Source organism: Dermacentor variabilis, chromosome 2 (genome assembly GCF_050947875.1).
Source record: "Dermacentor variabilis isolate Ectoservices chromosome 2, ASM5094787v1, whole genome shotgun sequence".
NCBI classification, from domain to species: domain Eukaryota; kingdom Metazoa; phylum Arthropoda; class Arachnida; order Ixodida; family Ixodidae; genus Dermacentor; species Dermacentor variabilis.
The window spans coordinates 223,543,672-223,566,944 of record NC_134569.1 but is presented as its reverse complement, the minus strand read 5'-3'; the positions used below and the strand labels follow the sequence as shown (position 1 = coordinate 223,566,944).

The following is a 23,273-nucleotide window of genomic DNA, read 5'->3' as shown; positions in this document are numbered from 1 at the left end:
CTATTCGCGGTATGGTACACGCGGTATTTATGTATGATTTATTCGTTTTTTGTTTTCAGTTTCTTGCCTGAATTGTTACCCAGCATTTCTGCATGCGACATTGTGGGTAACACCAAAATTTATTGTGATGACCGAATTCCAAGAAAGAAATTGGGAAGAAATAATGGAGCGGCACTAATTATTTACCAGCCAACGTTTTATTTGCACGTCCCGTTATTTCCGTCGTGAAGCGATCCGCCTTCCATAGAGCTTCTGCAGATGCCTGCTAGAGGTTGTCGAAATGTTGCCCTTGACATGGAATGGCTTCTTCGGTTGGATTTACCGAGACAGGACGGCCTCGCGAGCTGAATCATGACGGTTAAACTGCAGCGCACAAGAATACGACCAAGCAAGATGTTTTACCGTTTCATACGCTAAACAGTACCGAAAACCGCGGAAGAATACATCATAAATGGACAACGGCGCGCAATGATGTATGGCGTGTGTTCTTCTATTGTTGTAAGTTGTACTCGGCGTATTGCACGATGAATGGCCTTCAAGTAGCCAAATTTTTCGCTACTCTCAAAAGAATGTACGCAAGAAAAGATGAGGCGTTCAGCACTGTGGTTTTGTGCGAGTGCTAATGGAAAAAAATAAGTTATGTCGTTTTACTAGCCAAAACGACAATGTGAATATAAGGCACGTCGTAGTGGGACATTTCGGATTAACTTTGATCACCTGCGAACACTCAAAGCGCGTCCAACGGACGGCACATGGGCGTCCTTTACCCGCGGTCGTGGCGTAGTGACATTGGCGTTGCGCCGCCAACGATGAGGTCGAGAGATGAAATCCCGGCCGCGGTGGCCGCATTTCGATGCTGATGAAATGCAAAAACGGCCATGTGCCCTACATTAGGTGCACTTTAAAGAACCACGAATGATCAAAATAATTCAGGAGTCTCCCACTACGGCGTGCCACGTAATCATATCATGGTTTTGGCACGAAAACCTCTAAATTACTTTTTCACAGGCGTTTTCGTATTTCCCCTTTTCAAATACGGCCGCCGCGGCAAGTTTTTGATTCAGCGACTTGGTGCGAAGCTGAGCAATGTTCTAGGCGTTGAGCCACCGCGGGGAGGAGAACGCCAATGTAAGACGCCTTTCTGGAGAGTGCCGGAAGATTTCGTACAAGAATGCCGGAATCTTCCTGGAAAGACCGCGGTCAACCTGTTGCTCTTTGCTGTTACTCTCGCGCAAGCTTAACACGAAATGTCTGCTCTCCTTGTCGCGCATGGTGCGAAATGGACGTTTCTACACGACACACTAAGCGAATCACTGTTCTGTCAAGCAGTACTAACATGACAATTTTGACTTTTTTTTTGCCTCAGACAATATCATAACGCGTTAAAACATTGAAATAAATCCTGGAAAGCGTGCGAGCGCACTGAGTAATGTATTAGTATTACTTATATAGAAAACGCTTTACATCCTGGTACGAAGGAGGAACATGTGCGATGACAACGTTATACACTGGCTTCTTCCGTTCCCGGATCCATGTTAGCTAACCAAGAGGGCGCTCATAAGAGGACAGAAAGTAGACAGAGTGCTGTCTTCCAAAATATTTTTACTTGCAGACAAGCAGCATACCATGTGCCAAAATTTAAAAATATTTAAATAATACGTAGGTGTACAGAACGAAGGTAATGTCGTAACTTCGCTTGGAGCAAGACAGTGTATTTATTGCACTGAACCTAAATACATAATTACTTATTATTTCAAAGCGAATTTTCTTTGTCTCTTCCTTCGACTTTCCCACTGGTCCTGCTGCTGCCTGGCACACCGCGTCGAGGGGAACTTCAGGCAGGTACAGACATGGAAGGAGCGTGACAAAAAAAAGAGACACGAGAAACTCGTCTGAACCGTACCGTGTCAGATGTGCACAATGCGCTCTGGAGCTTCCTGGGTGTCGCTACGTTGGCCTCTTGACAGCTGTAACTATGCGTGACCCCCCGCAAGCGCTTACCTTTCTACTAACGCGCAAGTCCAGGGGAAGCTATATAGAATGGAAAAGAGGAGGGGCAGAGGTTGCAGAGAATGGGTTGAACCGAGGCAGTCACGAAACGAGTGAACCGCGAGTGAAGATGAGGGGGGGGGGGGATAGGGATAGGGAACAGTTGACGTGAGAAGGCAAGGAAACGCTACTTATACAGACACCACATCGGTTGCGAGAAAACAGCATATACTTAAGTTCTAGATACGGCACGGTGCGTTCCTGCTATTTCTTAAGTATAAAGACATGCAAATATGTCTTGCACACAACTTACGCAGAGTGCGCAGAAGCATAACCGCCTTAATTAAAGTGCACTGCTGGGTCTGGGCGACACAACTGAAGCGGTCGTATGTCAAATCAACAATGTTGTGCGCGCCACGGTGGCTTTGCGGCTATGGCATTACTCGATGTCGGGGGTTTGATCTCGACCGTGGCAGCCGCATTTTGACTGTGGCGACATCAAAAAAAAAAGGTTGTGCACTTAGTTCAGGGACACGTTAAAGAACACCACGGTGTCAAAATTAATCCGGAGTTAATCCTGAGACTACGGCCTGCCTTAGAAACCGATTGTGTTCTGGCACACAAAGCCCCGTATTTCAATTAAAGCTAAATGTTTCTGACACCATGCGATGTGCCATGTGAAGCAATGCATATTCTCAACCCTCTCACAGGTTATGAAGTATGGCGCACGACAACGCCTCAAGCAAATACCTTCCTCTTTGTGATCCCTGTAAAACGCAGAAAAACAGCAGTGGTGCACTCCAAGCACCATTTAACACTCACTATTCACGTGTTGGACAAAACGTTGAAGAAATTAAACATTAGCCGTCAACATCGCCACCAATTATCCTTAATCAAAGCGAACAGCACAGAATGCCTCGCTTATATCGATTGCCACAGTGCATTGGATCTGCATAATTCTTATTCAACTTCTCAAACATTATTTTCAGAGCACAGGTTTCAATGTGAAAATTGTTAACCATTCAGAGAAAAATTGCCAACCACGCGGAACTCTTTCTTGTTTCCCAGGCTTCCTTCATGCTTGTAAAAAACTCATATGTAGCACGCATTGATTACCGTAAATATAGATCGCCCATTTTTGCAGGATGGTCTCAAGTTTTCTCATTCAGGCTGTTGTTCGGAATTTATTAGTTAAAAATTTGATTGTTGATAATATCTGAATATGTTTTTAGGCGAAAGAAAACAAATATTATGACTCGCTTAGGTCCATGGCAAACAACATTACCTTGCTTCTGTCCAGCTACGTGGCACTTGCATACTTTAATATTCTGGCGCAAATTATGGCATGGCATATACATATGCTCTTTTGTCTGGCCTTCTAAACAGAAAGAAACGGATACACTAAAAACTAAAACTAACTCTGTGTCGTAGCACATGCCAAAAACAAAATCCAATCCCCCCTCCCCACCACGTAACCAGGACAGAAACTTGAGCTCAAGGGTGCTGTCAAGGGTGCTGATTCCATGTTTACACAATTATCGTGGTTTTCGTACGTAAAGCCCCATAACTTAATTTTATTTTTAATTTATTGCCCAGCGCTTTCCTGAAATTTTTGGGTTTACAAAGACACGAAGCCGTTTTAAGCCGCAAGGACGAAGTTTAGGCAAAACTATGTAATTCCGACGCTGGCTGAACAGCGCCGACTGCAGCTTCCGTAGACACTAGTGCCAGAGTTCCCTCTAGTAATTATTGTATGGAAGTCTATGCGTTATACCATATTAGCACGCATTGTACTGGTGAGCCTTGATAGTTTTGCATGAAATCAGAGCAGTGGGTTCACCCAGATTTCGAACCAAGTACCATAAGCATGTGGCCTTATTACCAGCACGCATCTGTTGTTTCAGTGCTAAGACCAACAATACATGGAAATAATTCACAAAAACCAAACCTAATTCATCACTAACACAACGCGCGTGCCGCCTGTAGTTCCTCACTTGCACTAAAACAATAATAATATTTAGTGAAAAGGAAGTAAAAGTAATGTTTCAGATCGAATCTTCTCAGGTTAATAATATGCAAAGCGGGTTGGTCACACAGTCAGAACGATGAACAAGCAGGTCTGTTGGTCGAGTGTCAGGCACCGAATGCGCGAAGCATTGACGATACCCCCCCACCCCACCATTGGGGATCTTCTTCACTACAACTTCCCCAGGAGAAGAGCGCGCCATGCTGGCGACTCAAGGGGAGGAGAGGACGACCCGGACGTAGTACGGTTTCAGTCGCTGTACATGCACCGTCTCGCGTTCGTGCGCCTGAAGTCACTGGATGGTGTGAGCGACTCGACGAAGTAATTAACAAGGGACTTATGTTACACGATACAATAGGGACCGTGGTACTTGGGGACGAATTTAGAGGGAAGACCAGGAGTAGTCGATGGTATAAAGATCCAGACTAAACAGTTGGGCTGATACGCGCTAGTTCGTCGGTCGTCATCATGACGGAACTCTTGCTGCCGTTGGTCTTAAGTCGTAAAAGAGGGGGCGAGCTGGCGGCATTCCTCGGCTTATCTGAAAGCCTTCTGGCCTATCTGGAAGCAAGCTTGGCAAGGGAGAATCGTGTCGAGGGTACAGCAAGGTTCGCGGCGATATACGAGGAAGAATGGGGAAAAGCCCGTCGTGGCCTGTGAGGTGGTGTTGTAGGCGCAAGTCACACATGGTAGAACGAGGTTCCAGTTGGTGTGGTCGGACACATTGTATATGGATAAAATATCACCCAAACCTTTTTTAAATCGCTCCCTCTTGCCGCTAGTCTGAGGGTAATACGCAGTAGTGGGTCGATGGATAGTACTAGATGCCGTAAGGAGCGCGTTCACTACTTCGGAAAGGAATACACGGCCTGTGTCACTCAGAAGTTCCCGGGGCGCACCATGGCGAAGTATAAAGTGTTGCAAGAGGAAGGACGTAACGGGGTGGGCTGTGGCGGTTGGTAGAGTAGCTGTTTTTGCATAACGCGTGCGGTTATCTACGGCAACAAAAACCGAGCGATTCCTAGCAGGTGTGCAGGGTAAAGAGCCGTAGAGGCGTATGCTGACGCTGTCGAATGGCTGAGAGGGGCAAGGAGGCACGGAATCGGTTGCAAGGATCTAAATGGATGGTGAGCAGGAGACTTGCGGCGTTAGAATGCTTAAAATGAGCGGATGTCTGACTGGAGAAAAGTATATCCTACGCCAATATGAGCGCAAGCGTAGCCCGGAGCATGTTTTGAAGACGCCAGCGTATGCGGACTGCGGGTCTGCATGGAAAGCCGAGCATACATCTGCACCGAAGTGGCGAGGGGTGACGAAGAACTACTTGCGACCATTAGAAGCACAGTTGCGACGATAGAGCAGTCCATCCCGTGTCGCAAGTGGGAAGCTTGACCGCGGAGAGCACGGGAAGGGCGAGTCGATAGGAAGTCAGAGACGCAGGCCAAAAGAGCAGCAATCCACGGATGTTTGCTATGCTCCGCAGCCATATCGATGAGAGCTGGTGATCAAAAAATCGAGTCGATGGCGGAAAGGCATGTCCATTGATATCGGCGAGTGAAGAAGAGCGTCCGCGTTCTTGTGTTTACGGCCAGACCGGCAGAAAATGCGCATGTTGAAGTCCTGTAAGCAGAGGGCCCAGCGGTCAAGGTGGCCTGTTGGCTTTTTCAATGTCGACAACCAACATAGGGCGTGACGGTCGGTAACGATATCACAGGGTTGCCGTAGGGTTATGATCGAAATTTTCCAAGGACCCAAATCACAGTGGGCACTCCTTTTCTCGGACGGAGTAATTCGACTCGGCTTGGTTAGTGTCTTGCTAGATTAGGCTACTATATATTCGACGTATCAACTTTTGCGCAGAGCGACCACCGCACCAAGTTCTACGCCGCTCGGGTCGGTATTAACTGCTGTGGGAGCCATGAGTTCGAAATGTCATAGCACGACTGCCGATGTGAGCGAACGATGCAATGTTGTAAGCACGTCGTCGCAAGCTGACAACCAGGTAGAAAGACCAGTAGGGCCTCGTAGGAGTACAGTTAACGGAGCTATGATAGTAGCGAAATTCCTCATAAAATGACGAAAGCATGAGCAGCGCCCAATGAACCTTCGAAGTTCCCTCGGGTACGTGGGTTGTGGGAACTCGGTGATGGCGCGAAGTTTTGAAGTGTTGGGTAAACGTCGTTTAGAGAAAGAACGCGGCCGGGTATCGTTAATAGCTTGGCTCCAAAGCCCCATTTCTTTATATTAACTTGGAGGGCAGCACTACTTGAGCATTGCAAGACCTGCTGGAAATTACACAGACGGGCAGTGGAATCGGAATTAAAACAATCGCCTCATCAACGTAACTTAAGCACGTCTTCCATTTTAGCCCATGGAGGAGGTTATTCATCATCCCTTCAAAAGTAGCAGCGGCATCTCAAAGGCCAAACGGCATAATGCGAAAATCCCACACGACATCTGGTGTTACAAAAGCTGTTTTGTGGCGATTGGCCGCAGCGATGGGTACGTGACAAAAGCCGGAACGTAAGTCGAGAGAGGGAAAGTGCTCCGCGCCTTGGGATGAATCATGAGCGTCGTCGATGCGCGTGAAGGGATACACGTGTGTAGGCGTTATCTTGTTAAGACGTCTGTAGTCCACGAAAACCGGATGCACCCATTTTTTTTTCTTTGCAAGTTCTACAGGGGACTTCCAGGGACGTTTAGGCGGTTGAGAAACTCCGCGCTGACGCATATCGCTGATTTGGTCTTCAATAATACGGGGCTCCGTGGGTTATACGGGATAAGGTCGCTGGCGGGGCGGAGCGTAGGTGCCCATGTCGATCTCGTGATAGAGCGTCGATGCGCGGCCAACAGAAGGGCCCACACCCCAGCAGAAGGGCCATCGACCTCCGGGCTTGTGGTCTCGAAGGTCTCGTCCGAAATGTCGAGGCCTTCACATCGAGCACTGCGTTCGCAAGAACGCGGGTCCAGCTCTTCACAAGAGGCCATGGCCACAACCAACAGCCAGACGGCTCCGCCAACGCCTAAGAAAAAGCGAGATTCTCGCGATCGCTCAAAAAAAAAATCCGCATCACAAAGCCAGACAAGAGCTTTCTAGTACTTAAATTCCCTAAACACACAGCAAAAATCTTTTTCAATATGGACACGCAAATACTGCGACGAAACTTTAGTAGACTTCTCCATAACCTCGACGTTAAAGAGCTCCTTCATAAATATAGTCCGAGGGTGCTGTGCGTCCAGGAGACGCACCTAAAATTAACGTAAAGAAACTTACTGAGGCAATACACCATTTTTACAAAGGACAGGGACGATGGACTTGCCTTGTCGGATGGCGTTGCAATTATAGTGGACAAATGTGCTGCTTGTCAGAAGTTACCTCTCCGAAATAATCATAAGGAATGCATCATGTAACCGCACAAAAACAAGGGACAAAGAAGGAACACACAAGACAGCGCCTGTCTTGTGTGTTCCTTCTGTGTCCCTTGTTTTTGTGCGGTTACATGATGCATTCCAATAAAGACCACCAACTAGCCCGCTTATCCCTGGTAAATATGTTACTAATCATAAGGCAGTTGCCGTAAGAGCGGTGCTGTTCGAGAAGGTAATCACGCTCTGTTCTGCGTACATCCCTTCTGGTCATCAACTTCGTAAAACCCAATTTCAAAGCTTCATCAATGAATTTTCTGAGCTATAAAATGTCGTTGGTGATGTGAACGCTCTTAACCCCCTATGGTACGGCTCTCGTTGCGATGCTCGAGGGCGCCGTATAAAATTCTGTTTTCTTCAGTTGCATCTATAATTAATAAGAATGAACCAATAGAACAGAGTCTCACACACAAAACATATTTCTCTATAGGCGTAAGCATAGTGTCGACTTCACATACACCATACCTCGAGTGGAGCGTTATTAGGAATACTCGTGGAAGCGATCACTTCCCTCTAGTTCTTAATCTATCAAATTGCCATGTTCACTCCCCGTATTTCCCCAGATGGAAATTCGACTCAGCCAACTGGGATCTTTACCGAGAGATCACATACTTAAGCCCAGAAAATATGGCTGATTCTGGCATAGACGATCCTTTGATATTTTTCACAAATTTTATTATTGACCCTTCAACAAAGTATATTAAGGAAACTAACGCACACAATTATAAACGTCACATCCCTTGGTTGAACGACGAATGTCAGACTGCACGGAAAAATGAAAACACAGCTTGGGGAATTGCTTCGTAATTCTTCAACTGCTGAAAAGCTAATCAATTTTAACCGAACTAAATGACAGGCCAAGAAAACACGTCGACGTGCAAAACGATACAGTAAGGTAAAGTGTATGTCCAGCATACACGGTTACATGGAGGAAACGAAAGTATTAAACATGGTAGCTAAATCAAAAAGTCGGTTCCTCACACCCTCTGCCCTTGGTAAATACACAAGGCTATAGCTTGGAAGAGTAGGCAGATTTTCTTGGTGAAGACTTTGAACAAATGTCCAGTGCATCGCACTACACGAAATCTTTCCTGAGGTTCAAAGAACTTGCAGAGCGACAGCGCCTCAAACGCAGATGAACGCAGAACAGAGACCCAATTGCCCATTTAGTCCAGCTGAACTGCAGGCATCTCTCAAATGCTGCAACAGCTCGGCACCAGGTGCTCACCGGATCATGTATGAAATGACTAAGCACTTACACTCTGAAACACAAAATACACTCTTAGCACTTCTCGATAACGTGGGCCGCTGGGTGCATTCGATCTTTTTCGAAATAAGCTATCGAAATCCGTATAATTAAACAAGGCAAGGACCCTTCTTTAGCGAGCAGCTACAAACCTATAGCTTTGACAAGCTGTCTGTCGAAGCTCTTCAAAAAGATGATGAACCAGCGCGTAATCTGTGAAATAGAAATCAATAGAACACTAGATCGTTATGAATATGCCTTCCGAGTAGGTAGTTCGACCACAGACCACCTTGTCCGTATGGACAAAAATATTAGGGATGCGTTCATACACATTTCTTTTCTGACTGTGTTTCTCGACTTGGAGAAAGCTTATGGCACCACGTGGCGCTTCGGTATTATCCGAGACCTTTACGCCAAGGGTGTCCACAAGAATACGTTAACTACAATGCATAGTTACCTTTCTAACAGCACCTTTCGTGTTGGGGTCGCCCAGGCGTTGTGAAGATCTTTCACCTAGGAAACTTCTATTCCGCAAGGCAGTGTGCTTAGATGTACACTGTTTGTTGTTCAAATGAATTCTCAGCGCAAGGCTGTCCCATGAACAGTGTTGTACTCTGTATACGTAGATGATGTGCAGATTAGTTATAAATCGTGCAACCTTGCTATCCGCGAACGACATGTCCAGCATGGCTTAAATATAATGGCTAAATGGGCTGAGGAAAACGGATTTTGTTTGAGCCCACAAAAATGTATGTGTGCCCTTTTCAAGAATAAGAGAGGAATAGTACCTAGCATGCGATTGATCTACCTGGCAGTACATTACCTATAAGCACAGAGCACAAGTTTCTCTGTATGATATCGACCTCGAAACGGACAGTCATGCCGCATATCGAATACTTCAAGGCTAAATGTCTGATAACAATGAATTTATTACTGCTTCTATGAGGCACAGCATGGGGCAGTGACAAGAAATGCCTTTTGAACTTGTATAGGTGCCTTGTCAGCTCACGTCTTGGATACGGCGCGATAGTTTACAAGTATGCTTCACTCAGTGCTTTCAAGGTGCTAGATCCTGTTCTCTATTTATGAATCCCCCTCGCCACCGGTGCCTTCGGAAAAAGCCCCGTACAAAGCCATTATGTAGAAGCAAACGTGTGGTTACTCCTTCTTCAGTGGTCATAGGAAATCTTTACATATTTCCTGAAAATAAATTCGAACTGTCAACATCCTTCCTATTCCGCCACAAACGACGCTATAGTATACGTGTCGCAGACGTTTCACTAACCGACCTACCGCAAAGAAACCCTTTTCACTACATGTGAGAAATCCCAGTGAACAAATGGGTACTCCACTACTTGAACATCGCCGACTGTATCCATTGAAACTGCTACTGCGTTGCAATGGCCGCTATTAAAATGCGAGACAAGATTTATTGAAGTTGCTAGACATGCGCCGTATGCACACATTCAACTGCACTTTTAGAACTAAATTCCGAGTACTCTTGCGCTGAATTTTACACGGATGCGTCAATGTCACTTGCTGGTGTTTCTAAGCGGCAGTCGGTCCGTCCCTCTTGGAATACAATTTACTCCATGTTCAAACAAGCTTCTTTACAGCCGAGGCCTATGCAGTACTATAAGCGGTGGAACGCATCGACAGACTGAAAATCCAAAAGTCTGTGATATTTCCCGACTTTTCAGTATTGTTAAAGCTTTAATAATGCCGCGCAAACACAAAAAACCTGTAAATTACAACCTCTGTTCACTAATATTCTCCGTGTATGCACTAAACCAGTGATAATATGCTGGGTGCCTGGGCATAGAGGTATCGATCATAGTGTTCTTGCTGGCAATATTGTCACGTCTGTAACAAAGTAAGCTGGCACCTCTCCTCTCCCGTAACTATCCGTGCCAGAAACTTGACGCCTTGCATACGGAAGAAAGTGAGCAGTTATTTGTAAAGTATATGGGACAGCGAACCACTCAATAAATTCCACGTCATCAAGCCTCACTTAGCAAATTGGCAGCCTCTAACGAATATACAATGGACGCAGGTTACTTTCTGTCGTCTTGAAATAGGCCGCAAGTGTGGTACACGCTTGACTGGTGATGAGCCATCTATCTGTGGTTATTGTGGCGTGATGTCAGCCGTTCTCCACGTGTTGCGCGAATGTCGTGCACTAGAGCCTCAAAGAAAACACTCGTTTTTATTAATGCGCCATGAACAAGTCCCACTTCATCCAGCAATGTTCGCAGGTAATGACAGTAAATTGGTCTTAGCGTTTGTAAACGATTTGGGTGTACTACATATTATGCTCCCAAGCGATCCGTAGCACAGCCTCTTATGAGAGGCTGTCGCTGCAATACGAGCGGGAGCTACTGTCGCTAGAGCTTCCCGGTTCTTGCGCTTAAGGGCCCGGGCGAGGCATTAGTGCTACCTTGCATATTTTTACATTTTTATCTGATGATTAAAGTACGTTTTATGGTGATAGCACACATGAACTGTCACTATCATGGTTTTAATACATATGTAGCGAAACCACTCATACAGCGACTGATTTTAGGCCCCATTGCAGCCATGTTACATCCTTAACATCACGTGCCATTGTCAACCCAGTTCACCATGTGCTCGGTGCTCTCTGGACAGAACTAGTCCTCGTGCCATTAAACCCCATTCGTCACCATCATCACCAAGTCGATAGGCTAAAGGCGCCCAGGGCACTCAACGCGACGCAAATTGAGGCGTGAGGCACGATCGTTGGAGGCGAGCATACGAGTGAAGCCCTGTTTACATTGATGACAGCGGAGGGAAGCGAACATCGTCAATGAAGAAAAATACGTGACGGTGTGAAAAGGTCAGTTACATCTTTAGCACAGTTGGAACAGGCAGTCGTAATCACAGATGAGTGCGGAGGTATCGTAGTGTCATCAGCAACGAGCAGTGTTTCGCCGGAATCATCAGGGTCATATAATTGGGCGTCAGGAGGTGGCGAAAATTCGACTTCTGTGCGAGAACAGTCAATAACGGCCTTGCATTGGTAAAGGAAGTGCAGCCGCATGATTATGTCGTATGAACATGCGATAGAACAATAAATTCGACTGTGATAGTGGGTCCATGAATGGTGATGCGACCAGTGCATGCAGTAGCAGGGGTAATGTGCTCTGCACTTAATGTGCGGAACGATAGTGGAGACACGGTGTAATTATTTTTTGAGTGAGGGCCAAGTTTTTCGCTAATTACAGAAACGGCGGCTCCTGTGTCGACTAGTGCAAGCACATCGATTCCGTCTGCATATACTTCGATAACGTTAGTCGGGGAAAAGGAAGGCCCTATGTTCGACACGGACGCAGTGTTGCAGGTATCCAGGGTTGGAGAAAGCCTAGCAACCTCCACCAAATATGTAACGCGGCTTAATTGCAGAGCCAGAAGGACAAACAGGCACATCAGTTGGTCGAGCGTCAGGCACCCAGCGCATGATCTCTATCCTCGCATGAGGCGTTGACGATGTGCCCTGGCTTCGTTACAACTACACTATTGCCATTATTTTTATGGCTATGCATTAGAGAGTTGTGACGACAGCATAGTGTTAAATACAGTAATACAATCTCAGCATCTCTCAGCACGCAGTGCTGCAAGCAAACTTCAGAAAGCCTGTACTGTTTTGTACTCATAATTATTCGCGGATGGAAAGAAAAAGCTTGTTACTTCCGATCTTCCTATTCTAATGACAATGTCTATACCTTTTTCAAATAATCCCATTGGTGACGTATTGCAAGCATAATTTTCATCAACTAGTGTTTCGCCCCGATATATGCAGTCGCACTTGAATCGCACTTCAATTGATGTCGCTACTCCTGTATTTGGAACCGCATTTCAGTTTCGCCTTCGCGACCGCGTGAATTGACCTTGGCTTATACTTTGTGCGTGATGTGTTCTCACCGCACAGCTTGCGTTGAATTGATAGACCACACGAAGGTCCATTCGCCCCCTGCTGCTGCCGTGCTTAGTCACCCCGGAGTTCTGACAGCTAGTGTCCGCGGACATCCAGTGAGATGTGTTGATATTTGCATGTGCGCGCTGACTCCATGCTTGTCAATTTAGTTAGTAAGTGAATGTTTCCAACTTAATACGGCCGATAACACTACTATCCTTTTATAGCTGTCTACTAATATGTTATCTCAATCGATGCTTCGCATTACGGTTGAAACTGCGACTTAGGGCCAAACAATAAAACCTTCCTTACCTCAGTAAGCAAGACTTCAATGGGGTGAGGCCGCCTTCTGTCAGTCTGAAAGCTTCCTTACTGAGGCACCCGGAGGCCCAAACAATGAAATATTATTTAGGTCAGTGAGGAAACCTTTGTTGCGTTGAGGCCGCCTTGTGTCACTTTGAAAGCTTCATTGCTGAGGGGACATCAGTGAAGGCTTCCTTCGTGCTTCATCAGCATAACGTATCCTTCGAACGAAGCTACCTTCATGCGTACTTAAGCCGCTCCTGGCTTTGAATGAGTGCTTCACCTCTTCGCCTGCCCACGTAACGTTTAGTTACGCATGAGCGCTGTTACCTTCCTGCGGGGAAGCGCGCGCACTGTACCTTTTGCCAGGCATGTTCATTTCAGTCGCATGTTCGGAATGAACGGCGTTGCTAGGCGTTGCACGACGCCGGTGTGACAGTGTTGCTGGAAGACATGAAGTTTCGCACTAGAAAATGGTACTTTTTCGCGTTTAGTAAACAAAACAAGAAGAAAGCGTCCACGCGGCTTTTTATTAGAACTTCAGTTTAGAAATTGCGCGACGATACTATTCATTGGATCATGCTGTTACCGTAAAGCTCTTAAGAGATGCTCTCGAACCCAGGCGTGCGCCAACCGTTCCTTACGTGAGGATGGTAGAAAGGAGCTTTCAGAGTACGGTGGCTTCCTCCGTCGGTCCTTCGCTGTAAGTAGGACTCACGTAAGGTTGGGAAGTGGTCGAAGGAAAGTAAGCTTTCCTTCTTTGGGCCTTATTTCTGTCAAGGGTAATACACATTTCAGTGCCATATATCCTTGAAAACCTATTTCCGACTAGTTTCGCTGTTACTATTCCTAGGCACTCGATGATTTCAACTTGTGTTGTAATCTATTATGGATCGGAAATAAAATATCGCAAAATTTTCGAAAGCTTTCTTCTGTTCCGTGATTGTTACTGAGGTGGTTCATCAGCAGTTGTGGGGTATGCGAATACAGGTAGCGGTCGTCATTAACATCAGCCGTTTTGCTTGCGCATAGCAGCACGAGCCGCACCCATTGCTGGTTTTCAAGCAAAAGGCAGGCAAGATTGCTAATATTTAGTTCTGATAACACTTTAGAAAATCAGATTGTAGTACCTTTTTGCACCGCGGCCATTGACTCACTGCCGCCGCATGTATTTAAACGCTGTAGTTGCAAAACAATGAGACATCTAAGCACGAGTGAGACATACCAAAGACGAGCAAGATTATCATCAATTAGCAGCCTTGTTACTCTAACCATGGATTGTGTTGGGTAATATTCTGGAGACATTGTCCCCTCTAGCAAAAGAAAAGAAAATGAAGTTGTCAACAATACTGCTGAGGTACATTCTTTCCTGTTTGCCTTGTGTGCGACAGGGGCAGAAGGAGTGGATGCTGCTGCTATACCCCGGTTCGCTGGTGCAGTACTTCAGCCGTTCCGAGCAGACGGGGCCAGCATTCTCCGAGTACCTGCGGCACCATCTGGCCAAGGGGTTCGGAAATGCCACCGACGTGATTGCCGCATTTCCCACCTTCCGTGATGAGATAGTCCGACAAATGGCGCCTCTCAACGAGCCCCTGAGCACGAACAAATACCCGTGGCTTAAGTTCGCTTTCTCGGAAATTCAAACTTATGCGCCGAACATCGAAGCCTCCCACTGGCGCTCGACCGTGAACAAGCACTTCGCTTCTTACAACATCTCCTTTGGCAGTAGGTCGACGGTGTTCGTTACGGACAGGCGGGTGCTAGACGTGCTGAACAGGCTCCTTGACAGAACTCAAAACTTGTTCAGGCTGCCCGTCACCTCGTTTATCGCCTGGAAGTTCGTCGAACTGTTTGGCTGGACACTCGACGACAAGATAGCGGAGATGAGCTTCGGCGAGACGGAAAGACAGGAGCTGCATGAAGCGCGCCGCGTGGCCTGCGCCAACTTGGTGGAGCGCACGTACGCCTTCGCCATGAGCGGCCGCTATCTCTTCGAGATTGTCGACGTGAACACCAGGGGCGCTGTGAGCTCTTTCCTCACCTCCATCCAGGTGAGCGACACCTTGCTTTTTTTTTTACAGAATGAGAATGTTTATTAGGTTCATTGAAAAGGTACAACAAGGTAGCGCAGTAACAAATAGATAAGTGTCCCATAGTCAACGGCTCCATTGAGACCCTCGGTTAGCTATTAAAACAGTCAAAAATATAAAGTAGCAATGAACACAGGAAAACGTAAAAGGAGTGCACAAACATACAATTAGAAGAGCAATCTAGACAGTGTAACCCTACACCTCAAGAAAAAGACAACACTGAAATTTAGCAAGAGTGGTAAATACTCGCAAATGCCCAGTCGCAATACAAATACGCTGCCCACGGCTCCGGGCGCAGGAGCGACTGCGGGGCCACAACACGGCGCTGCTATCTTCATCGGGCGTCTGCTTTGAGGGTGCACCGAGTGGCGCCCTCACTCTCGTGCGGCCAAGCCACGCGCGTAATAAATTTCAAGGGCTGCGTTCGGCTGTTTTGCAGCCTATGGTCAGTGCACAGGAGGGTGCTTCCATTACTGTTCGCAAAATAATCACACCCTATTGCTCGGCGGCGACTTTAATATTAATCTAAACGAAGTGAACGCTGATTCAGTAGAATATCTTACGGTCATTGAATCCAATGGGTTCAACGACACCATCACATCTCCAACGAGAATCACGGGCTCTTCGTCAGGCATTATTGACTTGTTTATTGTTAATATAGATATCATGGTGAAATCTTCGGGTACACTGTCTTGTGATCTAAGCGATCATTGTCCTATTTTTATAGCAATAGAGAAGCATCAACCTGCACCTGTTCGAAGCAGACCGGTAACCTTTCGGGCAATTACTGATAACAAACTACAATCATTCAGGCGACTGATAAGTGAGATACCATGGAAACAATGTCTCAACTATCGTTCAGTGGATGAGGCTTATAATGCGTTCATTGATAAATTTGAAGTGCTTTATGACTTAAGCCTCCCATTAAAAACGAAACAAGCACCAAGAAATATAAGAAACCATGGGTTTCACGTAGCCTTTTCAAAATTATTTAAAAGAATATCGCCTGTACCACAGTTTTTTGGTAACCAGAAATCGTAATGATTACGTTTTGTTTAAGAAGTTTAGGAAAAAATTAAATAATGACTTGCGCAAAGCCAAGCGTGACTATTACTCGGTAATTTTCGCTGGAAGCAAGCATAACTCAAAGCTAATTTGGCGTGCAATAAATGAGGTAATTAACCATAGAAATGTATCGAATGACATTGGCGAATTGATTATCAACGGGTATTTAATATCAGGCGTACTATTAGCCGATTGCTTTAACAACTTCTTCACCGAGCAAGCAACAGCAAAATACAACTCAGATGCGTGTTCTGTTATTTCAAATAAAACAACCAGCTCAGTATTTCCTAGCCCAACAGATCCGTCAAAAGTATTTACCGTTCTACATGAGAGCTGGAATTATTTCTTAAGGACATGAGAAGGCCTCACAATTAAACCAGTAAAGCTTGTTGCTGACTTTCTTGCACTACCTCTGTGTCATAATATAAACATTTCACTAGAATCGTGCGTTTTCCCTGCAAGAATGAAACTGGCCAAGGTTACAGTCATTTTCAAGTCAGGTTCGGAAAACGTCATGAGTAATTATCGCCCCATCTCTTTTTTACCCCTTTTTTCGAAAGTGCTAGAAAAAATTCTGCTCAAACGTTTGCAGAACTTCTTTGATGCTAATCCGTTAATATCACACTCTCAATTCGGCTTCCGTAAAGGTTTTTCTCCAGAATCAGCTTCATTAGTCCAAAAAGAAATTATTTTACAGAATATTGAAAACAAACTCTTAACACTAGGAATCTTTGCGGATTTCAGTAAGGCCTTCGATTGTCTAGACCATAATATTCTCTTAGATAAGTTAAACAAGTACGGCGTTAGGGGAAGGACGCTTCAAATGTTTAGTACATATCTTAAAGGCCGTTAACAAATAGTGAACATAGACGGTTTTTGTGTATCCAAACGGTATCTGAAATGCGGCGTCGCTCAGGGCAGCATATTAGGACCTTTTCTTTTCAATGTTTATATAAACGATGTGATAACAATTTCGGCAGTAGCTGATTTTGTAATTTATGCTTACGACGCTTCCCTATTATTTCTGGTCTTTCGGCTGCAGGAATAATTTCAAAAGCAAACAATACCCTAAACAGCCTTTTAAATTGGTCTAAATTGAACACTCTCAAAATAAATACAACTAAGTCAAAAGCTGTTATTTTCCGCGCTATAAATCGTCACATAGGGACTAACTTAACGATTAACCTAGGCAATAATATTATTGGGGTCGTTAGCCATCACAAAACACTGGGTGTTGTATTTGATGAGCACCTTCGATGGACTGAGCACACTAATTACGTATCCCTAACTTCATCGAAAGCTGTTGGAGCACTTTCGCCGTGTCGTGGCATTCTTCCAGTGCACATAAAAAACAGATATATATTTCATTATTTCAATCACCCATTGCATATTGTCATCTTGTTTGGCGTACGGAATCACCGGCTAACATGAATAAAATTATGAGCCTGCAAAAGAAAGCGATTCATGTCATTGCAGACAAAGAGTACTGCGCACACTCCAAACCGCTTTTAATTCGGTTAAAAATTCGGCCCATCAGTGTGATGCTACCGCACATTATTCTTTCTGTATTGACCACTAAAACCACGTTTCGTACCAACTTCCTTATCAGAATATCAGCGCTCAAGGAACGCGTACCGACAGCCAACACTCGACAATTAGAAAAGTGGCGTCTTCCCAAACAAAACTCGAACGAAATGCGGTCAACAAATGTTAAATTATATAACATCTTACACCCTGAACGATTGATGGCCCCGCAATAAATACAGGTGCTTTAATTGAATACTTTTAAACAGAATTGCTTAATCGGCAACAGATTTATATCATGTAGTTTACAGTCGGCGTTGTGCTTTCTTTTGTGTGCATTAGTTTGGAATGATCTTGCAGGCATTGTTTATTTTCACTTCTCTTTTCTCGCTCTCCGTTTTTGTAACAGTTCATTCTTCATAAAATATTTAACTTGAAGTTATACATGTGTGCACTTGAATAGTGTGTGTATAGATGCCATGTGCGCGTGTGTATGTGAATGTATAAGTAGGTGTACATATATGTATAAGTAGGTGTACATATATGTATATGTAGGGGCGTAAGCGCGCCAGTTCTACGGATGTTTGCGTGTGTACGTGTGAATATAACATCTCAGTGTATAATATTAGTTTGTTATTGGTGTATGTGTATGTAAATATTTTTTCTCGTTCTTCACAGCTTGGTGCGAACAGTTTCTTTCTTTTTTGTTTGTTTGTTTCTCGAGTTGCTTTTTTTTTTCTTGTATGGGTGTATGACATACACTGCTCTTTTGCTGCTGTTGCCACTGCCTGTAGGGCCTCAGGCCTCGTCAAGCTGCTCAATGAGCAGCTTTTTGTCTGGGGTCCATTTTTCCTTTCCTTGAAGAAAATAAAACGGATTCTGATTCTGATTTTTATTCGTTTGGCGTGCTGCCGCAGCTCTTTGCACGGCGGCGGCGCACGGCTTCCGGACGCGGCTGGCACGTTCGTACGGTCTCTGCAATGTGCGCTTAGTAACGATTTCGCCTTACACGAGAATGGCACAATAGTCAGGACCGGCGTTGACACCAACAAAGTGGTGGCTCTTTGCTTTGCTACTCAAGCATCAATGCCTTGCCTTGGCGTCTTTTGTTGAGAGCCTGCATGCACGTGCGCCGTTTGTTCAAACGCCAAGCGGGGTAGCACGGCACACACAGACGCGAGGTGCACGTAAACGTGAAACCAAATCGGACACTGCCAGGCACAGGTCCCGTGCAATTAAGCCTCAACCAGACTTACGCGCTGGTACGCGGCCGCACGCGCAGCGCCGCGTCTGAACGCGTACGGCGTCAGGCGCGGAGGCTTCACCGCATGTCGATCCGCGGCGGCGTGGAGACCTTGCACTGCTAGGTTTCGTGCGCCCGCACCGGAAGCTGCCGCTCACGTCACCCACCCGACGCGCCTCACGTGACGACGGCGAACCAACATCACTTCCGGAACGATCCTTCGCGCGGCGTGCAGGCAAGCCCGGGCAGTGTTTTTAGAATTGCTAGTTGGTAGGCGGGGCGTGGAACTTTTGACGGAGCTCGACGTTTCAGCGCAGGCGCGAGTAAGAGCGGGCGCGAGAGAGAAAATCTGGGGGCTTTTGCTCCTGAATATATGACTCAGCATAGGCAGAACGAAGGAGGTTTCTTAGAGCGCGTTGTATTCGTTTGTCCGCTAGACATGCCGGCATTGCGGAGTGCGGTCCGAGTTGGTTTATCGCTCCGCCGCTGGCTGCCCGCGCGGTGAGGCAGTGGGCGCGGACGCCGCTTGGTGATCGCTGTGTCTGAAGGGCCAATGTTCTGACTGGTGTTGTATAAGTCGCGGGTCGCTTTTTCCGTCGCGACGATAGATAGGATTTTTTACGAGCACTGCTCCAGGAGGGCACATGTAACCGGCAAACGGAGGCCTCAGGAGAGCACCTGAGGTTATATTAAAGCAGGCGGCGCAGGATCTCCGGGGCACCCAAGCGGTAGCGGGGGGATCGAAGCTGGAAGCAGGGCGGCACGCAGGCCTCTGCGAGCCCCAACCCACGGACCAGTCCGGCTTCTAGCTTTGATGTCCCCGCTACCGCTTGGGTGTCATGGAGGCGCCGACAATAACGGGAAATAATGACAGGTTGTTTTCATTAGTAAAAACATGATAAGATAAATATGATTGCGTCGAGTCGCCAACCTGCGATGCTAAGTTCCGCACTACTACGCCCCGCAACTTTAGTCGGTACGCCTAGGGACAAGCGCATACAACGCGCGCCAAGAAACACCTCCGTAGTACCTAGGCAGAGTCGTATTTTCAAGGAGCAAAACTCCCCACATTTCATCTCTCGCACCCGCTCTTACTCGCGCATGCGCGCAAACATCCGTCGTCTCAGCAAGTGCCACGCCCCGCTCTACCTACAAGCAGTTGGAAATACGCATGATGATAAAGCAACATTTACTGGGCTCAAAATAAATAAGTGGTGCACGCAGGCACCAGACGGCGCGTTCTCTAGTTACGGGACCCATACGTTCCTAGCAGCTCCTGGCCCTTATCTGTCAGTGCAAGCTATATCGGTAGGGCGGGGCTAGATAACAAGGTCTCCCATCGCTAAAGGGGTTGGGGATTGGGGGTGTTGGTGGGAAGGGGAGGAGGGAGGTCTTGAGTTCTGTGCATTCTGCCAAAAGACGTGCGGCAGGGTGCCCTTTCCTCTTCTGCAAAAAGGACAGAGCATATCGTATTCCGCAGGGTACATGCGGTTCATGAGTACGGGATGCGCAAGCGATCCCGCCTGCGTTCGACGCAGGATCGTCTGTTGCTGCCTGGTGAGTTTGGGGTGCGGTTCTGGCAGTCTGCACCTTTCCTCTCGGTACATGCGGGTAATGTCCCGAAAGCTGGTAACCGGGTTCGGTAGCTCTTCCGGCTCTTGCTTGGCCCGGATTGACATTTCTCGGGCATGGTAGTCGGCGATGGTGTTGCCTGCTACCTGCGAGTGAGCCGGCACCCACCCGAGCTCTATGGCTCTTCCCGGAGTCTTGTGCTTCGCTAGAATGCCTCGGGCCGCGGAGGAGATTACCCCCCTGTGGAAGCTTTTGTAGGCTGTCTTTGAGTCGGTGACTATGGTGTCCACGCTCGGCTGTGCGAGTGCGAGGGCCACGGCCGCTTGTTCGGCAACTGCGGGGTCTGTTGTCTTCAGGGACGCGCTGACGATCAGCCTGTCTTTTGATGTAACCACCACCGCTGCACAGTCACTGTGTTTTCGGAGCGAGGCGTCCGCGTAGAGGACCCTGGGGTTCTCTTCCAGCTTCCGGGCTAGGGCTTTGGCTCGCGCGGTGCGCCTCTCGTCGTCCTTGTCCGGCGTCATGTTCCGGAGAAGGTGTTTTGTCTGAATGATCGTTTTCCAGTCTTCCGGAAGGGCCGTCTTAATGGGTACTGGCTCGATCTGCCATCCTATCTTGCGTAGGACGGCTCGTCCGTGTTCCGTGTGACTGAGCCGGATTCTCTGATTAGAGAGGTGGGTTTCGATGAGCTCCTCCACCGTGTCGTGGGCGCCCATGTCTAGCAGTTTTTGTGTGGACATATGGGCATGCCCAGTGCCTGTTCCGTTGGCTTGCGAAGCATCGTGTTTAATCGTGCTTAGGGTGTCCCTATTCGCCTTCGTCAGCTGGAGATGGGAGGCGGAGTAGGTAACCCGCGACACGACGAAGGCGCGTACCAGGCGCATGGCTTCGTCCTCTTTAAGGCCTCGGATTCTGTTGGATACCCTCCGAATCATACCGACTATTTGTTCAGTTCTAGTCTTGATCTTTGTGATTGCGGCCTGTGCCTTCCCGTCCATCTGAAGTAGTAGGCCGAGAATCCTAACCTGCTGTGTTGGCTTGATGGTCGTTCTGTTGATGGTGATAATCACGTTCGGCGGCCGCTTCTTGGATTTTCCTGGTTGGATGATGGGCAGCTCTGATTGCTGGGGAGTGCAGCTCAGTCCGCACGACTTTGCGTACTCGTGCACGGCCGTTGCCTCGCGCTGCAGGACTTTCTCCATCCAGGCATCGGATCCGGCTCGGGCCGTCCACACCGTAATATCGTCGGCGTAGAACGCGTGGTCCACGCCTTCGATTTGCTTGAGTAGATCGGGCACGGGCAGTAGGGCCAGATTGAAGAGCAGGGGCGACAGGACCGATCCCTGAGGGGTGCCCCTATCGCCGAGCTCGACAGGGTCCGACTTATTCTCGCTTATTCTGATGGTCGCCGTTTGGTTGGACAGAAAATCTTTTATGTAGCCGAATGTCTTTTGTTCACACCGGGTTTTGTTGATTCTGCAACACGCTCGCGTGGGACACGTTCTCTAACGCTCCCTTCAGGTCCAGGGCGAGTATCCCGCGCGGCGCATGCCTCGTTGCCGGCTTGACGACCAGTTCGTGGAGTTGGATCATCACTTCTTGGGTGCTGAGTTATTGCCTAAAGCCGTACATCGTCTCTCGTATCTGATTCGTTTCTTCGAAGTGCTTCTGCAGCCGGCGAAGGACCATGCACTCCATCACCTTCTCCACGCAGGATGTGAGGGAGATGGGCCGCATCGAGTGTCTATCGTGAGGGCCTTGCCGGGCTTCGGAATGAAGCGGACCTCGGCGTCCTTCCATTCCTTCGGCAACTGCGAGATCTCCCAGGCTTCGATAAAGTGCTCTAGGAGGCCGCGGGCCGCTGTACCGTTCATGTTACCGAGTAATTTGTAAGTTATGGCGTCCCATCGGGTGCACTTCTCTTCTTACTGTCATCTATCGCTGTCCACAGTTCCGTCATGGTAAACGGCCGGTCCAGTTCTTCGTTGTCGGGTCCTTCGTACCTCTCGGGCACCGGGTACTGGCCCTTCTCCGTCTTTAGGTACTTGATCTTCAGGTCTTCCAGGAGCCTGCGGCCGTCTCCCTTGTACGTGTTCAATACTTTGGTGAGGTTGCGATTGGTCGCAGTTTTGCTACTCAGCGGGTCGATCAGATGCCTCAAAAGACACCACGTCTTCCACGTCGATAGCTTGCCCTGTAGGCGGTCGCAGGTCTTCAGCCAATTCTCCTTATATACTTTGGCCGCGTGCTCGGCGATCTGTTTGTTCAAGACTGCTATGCGCTTGGCCAGCTTTCTGTTGTGTCTCTGACGTTTTCACCGCCGGGTCAACGAGTGTCGGGCCGCCCACATGTGGGTCAGTCTGGCGTCCACGTACGGTGTCTGCGACGTCGTTACGATTACTTGGTTAAATTTATCGAGGGCCTTCTTCTGGTCCCTTGCCCATTCGGTGCAGGTCCTTTGTGTCTTAGCTTGTCCCGGTTCTTCCTCGGACGCCTCTTCTTGTTCTTGGGTAAACTTTCTCATCTTGTCCCAATCCGTGAGGGGCGCCGTCCCCAGCACAGCCCGATATCGGGAGCCTCGGATCGTGATGCCGATCACGCTGTGGTCAGACCCCTGGTCCACTTCTTCGCTTCTCCAGGAGACGTCTAGCGTGCCCGATAACAACGAATAGTCTGGCGTGGTGTCTCGCGCGCACTGTTTCTCTTCTGGTGGTTACGTCCGGCTCGTTCAGGAGGGCCATCTCGTGTTCCTCCATTGCTTTGGCCAATGCTTTTCCTCTCTTGGACTGAAACTTATAGCCCCACGTTGTGTTAGGGGCGTTAAAGTCGCCGAGGATCAGGAGCGGCCTGGTCCCCGC

General features: G+C 47.7%; 1 protein-coding gene across 1 annotated transcript in view; it reads left to right on the top strand.

The window, feature by feature from the left end:
* Positions 1-18,627, top strand: part of LOC142570705 (uncharacterized) — a 29,336-nt gene extending 10,709 nt beyond the window's left edge. Inside the window, exons 3-5 of the mRNA XM_075679053.1 lie at positions 14,313-14,972; positions 15,310-15,412; positions 18,518-18,627. Coding sequence (XP_075535168.1) covers positions 14,313-14,972; positions 15,310-15,412; positions 18,518-18,627 — 873 coding nt within the window. The remainder of the gene's footprint in view (positions 1-14,312; positions 14,973-15,309; positions 15,413-18,517) is intronic.
* Positions 18,628-23,273: the final 4,646 nt, after the last annotated feature.